General features: G+C 34.5%; 1 protein-coding gene across 4 annotated transcripts in view; it reads right to left on the bottom strand.

Moving 5' to 3' along the window:
* The window catches only part of LOC131049880 (mitochondrial import inner membrane translocase subunit TIM10), a 74,403-nt gene extending 65,237 nt beyond the window's left edge, over window positions 1-9,166 (bottom strand). The window contains exons 1-2 of one of the 4 annotated variants that reach the window (XM_057983973.2): window positions 8,988-9,166; window positions 8,251-8,303 (exon numbers count right to left, since the gene is read on the bottom strand). In XM_057983973.2, the coding sequence (XP_057839956.1) occupies window positions 8,251-8,303; window positions 8,988-9,026 (92 nt within the window). In that variant the 5' untranslated portion in view covers window positions 9,027-9,166. Of the gene's footprint in view, window positions 1-8,250; window positions 8,304-8,394; window positions 8,809-8,882 lie in introns of those variants that run through there. The other 3 variants (XM_059221491.1, XM_057983968.1, XM_057983963.2) reach the window with 3 other exon arrangements.
* Window positions 9,167-13,651: the final 4,485 nt, after the last annotated feature.

Below are 13,651 nucleotides of genomic sequence, written 5' to 3' on the forward strand. Positions count from 1 at the left end.
CCCCTTGAGTCATTATTTGTTTTAGTAGTTGAAGTGATTCATTATTTGTTAAGAGACTCTACTTTAAACCCACCAGTGGAAGAGTTGCCTCTCCTTATTAGGGATCACCTGTGGATGTTTGGTTTGCAAATAATACATTAAAAATTTCAAAGCTTTAAAAAGGAGAATTTGTCTAACTTGAATTTAAGCAAATTACATATTTCCCAGCTTCTGAATCTACAATTCACCTGCAAAAGACTTGTGCTCTTGGCTAAATAGATTACCCACCAGACTTATGATCCTAATGAGGTAATTATACGTCTTGGAATCGTTTTCATACCAATGTTTCTATTATATACATGGCCATTAGTTCTGTATAGAGTTGAAATGAAGCAAAACAAATGGCATTAATACAAATATAATGGCGATGACTGTTTCACTGGTAGAAATGCTCAAAGCAACATAATATAAAAGTGAGAACAGTTTCGCTAGTCTAAACAGTAAGTACTTATTTGTCCAAAATGAACCTCAACCTTGAACAGCATCTGCAGAGTTTGTTTAAAATTTAATTTCAAAGAAAATTTTCAAGATCCTAAACCTTCTACAAATGTAACCATGGCCCTTGAGGTGGATGAGATGGCTGGATAGTTGAGGAGAAATGACTAAATCCTAAAGCTATTCATTTGTTTGATGATAAACGATCTAATATTTAAATTCATGTTAATGATATGCTAATATGGACAATTTCTGACTGATTTCTTATAACGAGGCAATAAGAAAAAATTGAAAGGAAACAAAAGAGTGCTCACAAACTTCAACGCACAAGACATCTCATATTTGGCTTTATCGAAGTGCTAATGCAGTTGCAAGTTCCAGAAAATGATTTCCAAGGTTTATTAGTTACTGGCTGACTTTTGAGAGATTAAAAAATAGATATGTTGAGATATTGAGACAAATAACATCTTAGTATGGAATCCTGCTAAGCAACCTCCCTCTCCTGAAAGGAGATAAAGTGGACTTCTGGTTCCATGATACACATCAATTATTTTACCTCTCTCCAAGACTATCTCCTATAAATAGGAATCAACAAATAAAGGAGCCTTCCTTTCCAGTGTTACTGGTTGGTGTGATCTCCGTACCCTTCACCTCACCCTCTTAGCAAAAATTGGCAGCATAACTACCTCAATAAAACAGTGGCTTACTTTAATAACAACCATGCCTATCTGCAGTTGTACATAAAGATCCATAAGACAAGAAATGCTTGGCTTATACTTGTTGAGTATTACAATAAATTTGTTGCAGTATTTTGAGTTGCCAATCCGATCCATAAACTGCAGTGGATATTCCACTTCACTGTTTACAAACTAAGGATTTATCTATGCTAGCTTCACAAACTCCCTTCTCTTGACCAATAGACTTGCCACTAGCTTTAAGTAATCAGAGTCCAAAAGGACACCTGCAATGTAGCCTAAAAGTACAGGAAAAAGACTGAAACAGAAAGAAGCGTGCATGAAATTGAGACTAAACAAGCATACACCTGGAGGAGCCCTTAAATGGGAAAAAGCTCCTGCAAAAGTGAACTTTAACTCCTCATGTTGCTATATATGAACCTCTACAAGTAGGTTCAATGTCAGTAGAACCTTCAAGAACTCATGAAAACAAGAACAGATGAGTTCCACACCTACAAAATGCCTGCAACTCTAAGTTACCGGGTTACTTGCCTGGACCCGGATCCCCCAAGTTCCAGTCTGGTTCCCCCCGGGTCCTGGTCCTGGGCCGGTTCTTCCAAGGTCCAGACAGGGTCCCGCCCAAGCCCTGTCAGTTCGTCCCTGTCAAACCCAGAAGAACCCGGCCAGAATTTTGCCCCTTTTCACAGAACATAGGCCAGAATTTGATGGAAACGTGTTTTTTTTTACTTTTTAAATTTTTTTTTTAATGCCAAAAAGGCATATTTGACCCCCAACCCTAATTTGATGACTTAAAACATTAAAAAGGTAAGAGCTACTTCATTTTTGCACGATAGAATAAAAAACATTACTTCTTTGCTCCATTGCTGAACTTCCTTTTTTGCTTGCCATTTCTCAAGGAGTTGAAGATTGATTGTTGCTTGTTCCTGGTTCTTAGCTGGTTCTTCTAATCTACCACGGCATATAGAGGATGATGATGATATTTTTAATGACCCATATGATATTTGATCAGTGATGGCTGATTGTTGTAGCTTGACATTATTATTTTTGAACTAAAACATTAATATGGTGGTGTATTTACTGTTTTGCTATGTTATTTGAACTAAAACTTTAATATATGATGATGTATTTTGCTATGTTATTTAACTATTAGCATAGTGGTGTATTTTAAACTTAACTACTGCTGTTTATATGTATATATTTTTTTTTTTTATATGTTTTTGTACTAACGAACACAAAAACCCAAAAAAAAATTCCCAAACCCATGAACCCGAACCTCGAACCCAAACCTGAGCCCAAACCGGAACCGGCAACTTAGCTGCAACTCCATGAAAACTCTGTACATTAGTCTGCAACACCTTTCTGTGAATTGTTGAACACTTAGGAAGATTGGAGTATGAACCAGCCCTTGCACAATGTCTTACATTTATTCTTAAACTTTGAAGGAAGATTGGAGTATGAAGCAGCCCTTGCACAATGTCTTACATTTATCCTTTGAAGAAAATGTTAGGAAGAGGAAGAGACAATGTTTGCAACCATTGCTCTGCCCAATAAGACAAACTGTACTAAACAATTGCTTTCATGAAACCGGCAAAAGTGAAACTACCAGAGTGATTGCAAAACAACCCCTGCTAAAGCTGCCAATTTTGTCAACAACACAAAATGATTTGTTTTCTGCATCACTCCCTTGAAATTTTAACCCCACTAAGATGCTCCACATCAACTCAAGGTAATCTTCAGTACAGTGGAATGTTTGGTATGTTTTGAGTCTTTGAAGTTCTTAAAAACCTTCTAGGTTGATAGTGACAACCATGGGCACTTTAATAATGACTATGATCCAATTGTTCAGATCAAACAAACAATAAAAATATTCTGAAATCAAATTTTAAATTAAATATCAAGGTCAAATAGGCATCTACTTTACATATTTCAACCAAAAACGTGTCTTTGTATGCAAAGTTGACCAAACTATGTAAGGGGAGGATGGGAGTTAGTTACATATTCAGCAAGACATATAAAACAACTCCGGGAAATCTCCTAGTTTTAAAAAAAAAATGATTCTCCTAAATTCTCAGCTCCAAGCCAGATATATTTCTGCTTAAGAAATGAGCACCCTCTAGAAAGATTTGAAAGGAAAACCTTTGCTAGGAAGGATGCAAATATTTCATAGGCCTGTTTCATTCAACCTAGGGTTTCAGACCTGGGTCTAGATATTTTTCAAATTTATTTTCTCAAATTGAAGAAGTAAAAAAAAATCAATGCCTTGGGATCTATGCCACATGTTTTGACTGATTTTGACTAGGCAATCAAACTTTTGCTGCAACTCCTCTTTTTTGACCTCGTTTTTTGTGCATTGGAAGACGGGAGGGATAGCGTAGTTGACCAGCCTCATGCTGGAAGGTAGTCAATGCTTCAACAGCAAGAATTACAACACGTGGAAACAGCGCATACTCACTATTTTTGAATACCGATGCCCGGAAGATTGTTTTGGGTAAAACTGCTCGTCCCTTGGCAGCAGGAAAAGACCAGGACAAGTTCGATGAGTGCAATCAGGAAGCGGTTATTCTCATTAAGTTGTCAGTCACTAATGACATGGTTCCACAAGTGTCGTCTGACAAGACAGCTATGGAGATCTGGACGCATCTAAAGAATCTCCATGAAACGTCAAACAAATGAAGAGCATTCTTTCTAAAGAATATGTTGTTTCCAATCATGATGGACGAAAAGATATCCCTATAGGAGCGTCTTACGAAGATTAGGGATATTCATGATCAACTAGAGGCCATTAATCGCAAGATGGAAGAAGAGGATATGGTGGTTATCATGCTAAAAAGCTTACCACAATCCTATGAACAATTCATCGAAACGCTCAATATTACGTCCACCAGTGTTGACCTCAAGTTTGGTGACCTATGCAACAAGCTCCTGCAATAAGACAGATGGAAGCAGCAGTTTGGGAGCAACAACGAAACACCCACTATAGAACAAGCATTTACTACTAAAGCCACGGATAAAAGCAAAGGCAAAGGCAGGCCCTTTCAGCCACAAGGACAAAGCAAACCTGAGGATAGCTCCAAAAAGGTTATTACGTGTCATTATTGTGGTAAGTTTGGCCATATGAAGAAACAATGCAAAAAAGGATTAGCTGACGAGAAATCCAACCGAGGTGGGTCTCAGCAGAAGGCCCATGTTGCAGAACATTCTGAGCAAAAGGAGTTTGCCTTTTATGCATTTATGGCCAAAAGACCAGCAAACCATGTCAATCATCTACCTAGTATATTGATTCTAAACCTTCTTGATATTTCACACACAGAAGAGATTGGTTCACAAAGTACAAGGTTTGCTCCAATTATGTGATCTTTGGAGGATGAGAAGAGTATACAGTTGTTGGCAAGGGCAACATTAAGATTACATCTAGTGGGAGAAATCGCATATGCCTCAATGTATACTATGTTTCAGGCATGGAGCTCAATCTACTCTCTGAGTCAAATTATGCGACACTATCCGAAGTTGGATATCGTCGTCAATGCACACAAGTGCAACATTGTTGATAACGAATCCAAGAAGACAATTGCAAATGGCCTTGAAGATCATGGATTGTATAGGTTGCTTGATACTGGAGAGTCTCAGAAGCTTGCAATGGCTGCAAAGAGTTCTTCCATCGACAGTATGGGCATCTCAACTTATCATATCTTAGTTCACTCGATAGAATATGGTAGAAGACTTACCTGAAATCCAACATCAGACACATGGTGTGTGCGTAGCGTGCCAAGTAGGGAAGCAACATCGAACTCCATTCTCTAACGGACAAGCTTGGAGAGCATCCAAAGTCTTGTAGCTAGTTCATGTCAATGTTTGTGGACCAATGAATATTGCATCAGTCGCTGGTGCCAAGTATTTTCTTCTATTTGTTGATGATTTTAGTAGGAGAATGTGGGTGTTTTTCCTATAAACAAAATCAGATGTGTTTAATAAATTTCAGAAATTTAAAGCATTAGTTGAAAAAGAGTTAGGACATCAGATCATAACTCTTAAGTCAGATAATGGGGGTGAATTCTATTGCAATGAATTCACCAACTTTTGTGCTAAACACAAAATCAAACGTCATCTTACCACACCCTATAACCCTCAACAGAATAGTGTTGTTGAGCAGAGGAACCATCCCATTACGGAAATGTCTCATTGTATGTTGGAGAACAAGAATGTGCCTAAGAAGTTTTGGGCTGAGGCAGTGTATACTGCAGTGTACCTTCTAAATTAATCTCCCACATAGGCCATCAAGAAGATGACTCCCGAGGAAGCGTGATCTAGGAGGAAACCAAAAATCAGCCACCTCAAGGTTTTTGGTTTGACTGCATATTCTTGGATTCCAAATGCAAAGAGAACAAAACTGGATTCCAAAAGTTAGAAGTTGATCCTTACAAGCTACAATGACAATCATAAAGCCTATCAATTGACTGATGTGGACACTGATCGTCTCATATTCAATAGAGATGTGGTTTTTGATGAAGGTGGGCCTTTTTTGCTATGTTCTCCCATCCAACATCATGAAGATCAGCCTCTGCAAACAAAAGATAGTGTTAGGCTTCCATTAGCTTCACCTAAAGGGAGGGATTCTGATGATTCCGAACTTGAACTTGTGGAATCCCCTAGGCATGACATTGTACTACTAGAGTTTCCTTTAGATAACCTAGATCAGCATCCAAATGATTTTATTCCAAGCAGCCCAAGTCATGTTGATACTCCTGATTTGGAGGCAAATGGTTCTACGCTCCAACCTAAGTGTTGGGAAATGCTTATCGGTGTTGTTTAGGATGATGAGCTTGTTGAGGGTAGCTAATCTAGAGGCAAGAGCAAGAAGAAAAACACAGTCAATTTTGCTCTTATGGCCAGCATTCGAAGTGTTTATGAGCCCCAAACTTATTCAGAGGCAAAAGGTAAACCTAAAAGGAAAAAGGCTATGTAAGTTGAGCATTATAGTCTTTTGGAAAACAACAATTGGGTTTTTGCAAATCTCCTACCAAGGAAGAAACCCATTGGCTGCAAATGGGTCTATAAAGTGAAGTACAAAGCTAATGGAGCTCTTGATAAATACAAAGCTCAGTTCGTGGCTAAAGGGTTCTCACAAAGAGAAGGTGTTGACTATGAAGAAACCTTTGCTCCTACAGCAAAGATGAGCACAATCTGGCTGAAAAGTCCACCAAATGGATGTGAAAAGTGCCTTCCTCAATGGTGATTTGGAGGAAGAGGTCTACATGACGCAAAATTAAGGTTTCAAGGTTGCAAGTAAAGAGCACCAGGTATGCAAACTGGTGAAGGCTCTTTATGGCCTAAAGCAAGCCCTCAGGGCATGGTACATCAAGATTGATCAATATTTTGTTGCACAAGGGTTTCAGAGAAGTCCTTCAAATCCCAACTTGTATGTCAAGAGTGTTGGTAATGACATCATTTTTCTTGTCATCTATGTGGATGATATCATGATTACTAGTAGTAGAGCATAGTTGCTTGAGCAAATCAAATTGAATTTGTGTCAGGCGTTTGATATGGCAGATTTGGGACTTCTACATTATTGACTCGATGTAGAGGTTTGGCAAAAAAGTGTCAGCATTGTCATTTCTCAGTAGAAGTATGCCAAGAGTTTGCTAGATAAGTTCAAGATGACAAATTGCAAACCTTCATCTACACCTATGCAAAAAGGGCTGAAACTATCAGCCAAATCAAATTCACTAGTGGTGAATGAATCGGCATTCAGGCAACTAGTTGGCAGCCTCATCTATCTTACAGCCACTATACTTGATCTTAGTTATGTTGTGAGATATATATCTTGTTTCATGACAACCCTTAAAGCAGAACATTGGGTTGCAGCGAAGCATGTACTCAAATATGTGAAAGGGACACTTGACTTTGACATTTTATACAGCAGAAGCAAAGATCCTCGGCTGATTGGTTTAATAGACTTAGATTGGGCAGGTTTTGTTGATGACAAGAAGTCTACTTTTGGATATGTCTTCAGTCTTGGTATGGATGCAATCACATGGACCAATAAGAAGCAATAGGTAGTAGCTCTTTCCTCAATCGAAACAAAGTATCAGGGAACTTTTAAGACAGCATGTGAAGCAATATGGCTACAAAGGGTGCTTTTTGACATGAAAATGTCTCAAGCAGGGCCTTCACCCTTGTTTCGTAACAATCAAGGGGTGCTAAAACTTGCCCAAAATCCAGTCTCCACAAGCAAACCCAACATGTAGAGCTTCATTGTTACTTCATCCAACAACTTGTTGAGGATGGAACTGTGATCTTGCAATATGTTCCAACTGAGGACCAGACTACAGACATTCTCACCAAGTCTCTAAGCCCAGACAAGTCTATAAAATTTAGGGGGCAACTTGGTGTATTTAGTAGAATGACCATTAAGGAAGGGTACTAAAGTAATTAATGTTATATTTAATTGTCATAAATGCAATTTAGTAACTTTTTGTGTTTCTTAGTTTAGATCAGTTCACAATTGTTTCTAATTTAGAATCATCATTTTCTAATTTGTTATTTATGGAGTCTTTTGTCTCCATTGTTCAATATATCGATTTACCATTTCACTTCTGACCCATTATCCAATCAGACTAAACATTTGAACATAAGGGAGTCCAAATGGAGAAATCAAGACTTTAGGAACAAATAGTTCTCACCTAGTCATTGGACAGAACACCCATTCAAAATACTGTGCTTAGTTTTATACTTTTGTTAATTCATAAAAATTTATTGTGCATGAGTTTAACCCAAACTCTTGCATAAAAATTGATTCATTAAAGCCTTCGTTCAGCACCATGTTGTCAGTGGCATTCAATGCAGCCCACTTAAGGTCACAAATCTAATAGTTTGGCTGCTTAGCATGCCTAATGCATTTTTTTTTACCAGTTCTAGAGTGTTAGTGTGAAAGGAAAAAATTTAATTTGCACAGCATGTATCTATCAATACTCAAGAGTGAACACAAAACAAAAAAATAAAGAATTCAAACAGTAAATTCTTGTAATTTTGCATCTATTACTGAGAAATGTGTCAAAATGATGTATAAGTTATAACGAAATACTTGTTGAAAAGTTCAACTCTGTACGCCATTTCCTGCTCTGCCATGCCAAAAATCTGCAACCAGACAAAACAACCACAGTCATTCTTGTTTACATGCAGTTGAAACTAAACCCTTATGCAGTAAGTTATGACTCCAAATTCCTACTCTGCTGTCACTTCTTCGCTATTTATGTCCATTGTCAATTATTTCTTTTAATTCTTAAATTCATCCGGTGGCATGTATAGGCATTGAAGTGAACATCAATCTCTCCAGAATCAAATGCCAGAATTGTTTTCCCTTTCAAAAGACCTTTATAGAATTATATTTCTCTGCAAAACACAACTTTTTCAAACTTCCTATAAGTGCACAGTTCACTTCCCAGCTTGTCATAAAATCAGAACCCAGCAGCACAATCTTTAAATAGCATATGAAGTGGAAAAAAACTCTTGCCTAGAGTCTTAGCATGCCAAATTGTCATCTGGCTTGGCTGTTACATAAGGAGCAAACTTTTAACTTTACCATTGTCTCTCTACATTTTTCAAATGGCCCAAAATAAAAATATCTTTCGCGAAACTAGCCTGCATATAATCCTATATCGCTATATCGGACCATGTCAGCTAAGTTTCAACATTAAATTGGAAATATTCGCTTACTGTTAATGAAATATTTCAATATTGCAGGGCTTCAAAGTCAATGTAGCTAGAATCGCAAAAACACTTTACTCTCGCGATCATTTTAGATCTCTGATGCTAACATACCTGCTCTTTGTCTAATCCGGAGGGGGCATCGGACGCCATTCTGATGATTCACAGACAGCTAGCTAAGAGGAAGAAAACGATGACAATGATGATTAATTTTGCAAGACCATTAAAGACATAAACCCTAAATAAAAGTAACCGAACAATCAACGGTTTAGAAAATAAGATTTGGAGAAATTTATTTAGCATCCTTTTGGTGTTTTTTTTGTCTTTGTAGTATTTTAATTTAAAGATAAGTAAAAAATATGTTAATAATTATTTAATAGACTAGTTGGCATGACATAGTGGAGAGTTAGATCAACTAGTATATCTATATTTTAAAAAACCTAAGTAGAATATGTCAAAAAATAAATTTAAAAATATTTAATATTCATAAATAATAGTAAAGAGTTGATTATAATGAGAATGATGTGAAATGGTTTAATAAATCATAAATAATAGTAAAGAGTTTATTACAATGAGATTGGTATGAAATAGTTTAATAAATCTTTTAGACTATTTGAAGGAAAATTCAAAATATAAATATTTAACATTTGATTTATAATGATATAATAATATATAAATTTTAGATTTAATATATGTTATATGTATTTTCTCTTGTAAAGTTAATCCTTATTGAAACCTAACCCTAATCATATTTCTAATTATAATTCTATTTCTAACATTAACCCTTATCTAATATTAAATCTAACCAAAATTGAATCTAGACACTAACTCTATTTAGACCCTAATGTAACTTTGATCTTAATGCTAATTTATCCCTAACTCTAATTCTATCTTTAATTCCAATTTTAAACCTAACTTGAACCCTAATTTAACATTAAATCTAACCCTAAATGACCCCTAATGCTAACCATGTTTAAACCATAATCTAGCATTAACCCTAACCATAATTAATCTTTTAACCTTCACCCTATTTAAACCCTATCCATACCCTAACTCAAATATTTTTCTTATAACCATAATTTTACCCTAACCCTAATTGAACACTGGCCTTAACTCTTATTGAACCCTAATATAACACTACCCTAGCCCTAACCTTACTAATCTAATATTAACCCTAATAATATACAAACCATAGTCATAATTAAGCCCTAACAATATCCTTATCTGAAATTTTTTCTTAAAACCCTAATTAAACCCTAACCCTATTTGAAACACTTATCTCTAAATTTAATTCTAACCTTAACCCTAATTGAACTATAACAGTAACTCTATTTGAACCTTAACTAAATTCAAACTTAATTGAATCATAGCCCTAACTCTAGTTGTAACACTAACCCTAACTGTAATGTAATGATGTAAGGCATTAATTAAATTTTCTCTACAAAGTTATTAAAAGTAGCCATCAAACATAAAATCTAAAATTGAATTAAAAATATGTTTTTTTTAGAATATATATAATTTAATATATCTTTATGCATGTCTCAATTAAATTCTAGATAGTATAATTTTTTAAGTTCAACAAAAATAGTTAAATATTCTATTTTTAAATCAAATTCTATTAATTGAATAGTACAAGAACTACCTAATGTGTACTCAATCATTTTTTTTTTCTTTTAAAGAAAAAGTAATTTCCTTTATAGAAGTTATTAAAAGTAGTCATCAAACATAAAATTTAAACTTAAATTAAAGATATATATTTTTAAAAATATATAAAATTATAGATAATATCTCTATGCATGTCCCAATTAAATTAGATAATATAATTTTGAAGATCAAAACTAGTTTTTCTAAGACAAATTATATTAATTGAATAGTATAATGAATAATTAACTAATGTGTACTTATAGAAAAAATATATATTTTTTAAAATTGTTTTCTTTAAAGAAATTTATTAAAGATAGTCATATAAAATAAAATTTAAAATTGAATTAAATATATGTTTTCTAAAAATATCTAAAACTAAAGATAATATCTTTCTGTATTTCTCAATTAAATTAAATAGTATAATTTTAAAGTTCAACAAAATCAATTAAAATTTCATTTTTAAGTATAATGAATAACTCTAAATTAAACATTGAAACGGGGTAGTGAGCTTAAACCTTATTTCACAATTTGAAATTTGTTGGTCATAGTTTCTTTTCTTCAATTGTCATTCATGGAATGAGAAGAAAAAAAAAGAGTAACAAATAAATCCATGATTAAAGTGGTCAAGGCTCTATACTAAAGTGATATCATAGACATGAAAATTTGACAATTCTAGTAAATTATATTACCAATTGCAATTTCTGATATGAGCCAATTTTATTTTCAAAAGAAATCACTCAGAGATAACTTTGCCCTCAAATAAATATGCCTAAATTTGTCCCCTTTATCACTTACGTTATAAAAAGCCTCGTTGACCTTTTCTCCAAGAGCGTGGCATTGAAAAAAGGCCACCATAGTCACAAAAACATTATCATATAACAATTTGAAAAATATAGTACTCTTAAAACACAATAATAGATGAATTGGCATGACACAGTGTAGAATTAGATCAATAATAGTTTGGGATCAATAGCATCTTGCAAGTTTAATCTATTGCAATGTTACCATGACGATGAAGATAAAACATATTAGGTTTGACCTTGATCCCGATTTTGATTCATACTAGATACAATTGAGACTAACACAATTGATATTAAGTGTGCTCAAAGTAAAACAACTCACAAATATATAATATAATTAAATTTTAAGATAGTTTCAAAGTTAAATAAGCTAAATCTAAAATAAATCTAAAAGTTCAACAATTATATATTTTAAAAATAATATGCATTTATTATTTATCTATATTTTAGGTGAAGAGTTTTTTTTATTTAATATTACTCCGATCCTAACTTTAATCCTAATTCTAAAACTAATCCTAACTTTAACTCTAATATTAACCCTTACTCTAATCCTAGATTTCTAGCCATAATCCTAACCATAACAATAAGTGTTAATTTTAATTGTAACTACAACTTTGATTATAACCCTAATCATAGCTCTAATTTTAATTATAACCCTAACCTTAAGTATATTGTAAACATAATTCCATAACCCTAATTCTATCTCTAACCCTAACCCTAAATCATAAGCTTGACCCTAAGACTAATAATAGTCATAATTATAACCTTAATTATAATTATAATTATAATTTTGACTTTAAACCAACTCTAATTTTAACCCTAACATTAAGATAATTTTACGAGTGTGATAAGGGGAACTTTGTTTACATTCTTTCTAATCACAATAGTAACCCTTATTCTAACCCTCATTTGGAATCTAATCCTAACTTTAACCCTTGTTTTGATTCTACCCTTGCCATAATTCTAAGCCTAGCTCTACTTCTTATAATAAATCTAACCATGATTCTAAATCTAAATGTAATTATCGTTATTGTAAAAAGTGTCTTAATGCATCTAGTTATCTTTTATCTAGTTCATACACCTAGTAATCCTATTCCCACTAGATTAAGTTCACTTAGTGGTTTAGTTTTCTCACTTCATGGACATTTGACACATGCCTTCACACTTGTCCCAAGTGTTCCACACACACACACACACATATACATATATTGTACACACACACACTTATGTATGTATACACATATATACATGTATATGTATATGTACATGTGTGTGTGTATACACATATACATACGTGTACATATACATATTGATGTAGTCATAATCTAGAGGGTTCTCAAAGAGAACAGTCTAGATCATGCAGCAAGAGTAACACCATAGAAGCAACAACAAAACATAAAAGAGAATGTTGATTCAAGCATCTGCAACATCATAGATTCATTATAAATCAGATGACAACATCTAGTGTACACAGGCTAAAAGGCCTACAACATCTTACATTCCAGATTTCAATCTATTCAGACCCCCAAGAGGTATCCAAATTACATAATATGAAATCATTCACATACCATGTTTTGTTGCCCTCTAAGGATCAATTACAACAATATAAATAGCATCTGGAACACATCTAGGTCGGCCACAAAAGGTCGCATTCTCCCAAAGACAGGAAAATGAAATGTGTAAGATAGGTCAAACCCAAAGCATGAAGATCACCTCCACCAAAAACAATAACGAAGTGTGGACCACCAAAGAAGGTCGGTCAAGGGCCTAGGAACATCATGTTAGACAGTTCAAATAACCGAAAAACGACTGAGAGGGTGGGAGGGGTGAATCAGTTGTCATAGATTACCGGAACCATTAACAATTAAAAATTTAATACTGAAACCCAAAACATTAATACCGGAATAGTAGTTAAACCAATTAAGCATAAACAATAATCACGAAATAAATACCATCCACATGACACCAAGATTTATACGTGGAAAACCTGGTAAAGGGAAAAACCATGGTGGGAAGCCTACCCACAGTCAGATAATACTTCTGCAGTAAGTATGTGAATTACAATTAAGGGGCCTGCACTTACAGGAAGGCCAACAGCCTAGAGCGCACTGCTCATCACAAAAGGAGCCTCACTGACTACATAGAAATCCAAACTACAATTCGGAGAAGTGTTGAACTGCAAAAGATAGCATCTCCTATGCTTGAGTACAATTTCGGTTAAGCTCAATACCAGAGGATTAAATCCTCTTACACAAACCCAGTTCGATCTCCAATGATCGACCAAATCCTCTGACTGAATGATATTACGTTATTCGCACATTACATTCCTTGACC

The sequence above is a fragment of the Cryptomeria japonica genome, chromosome 5 (assembly GCF_030272615.1).
Source record: "Cryptomeria japonica chromosome 5, Sugi_1.0, whole genome shotgun sequence".
NCBI classification, from domain to species: Eukaryota; Viridiplantae; Streptophyta; class Pinopsida; order Cupressales; family Cupressaceae; genus Cryptomeria; species Cryptomeria japonica.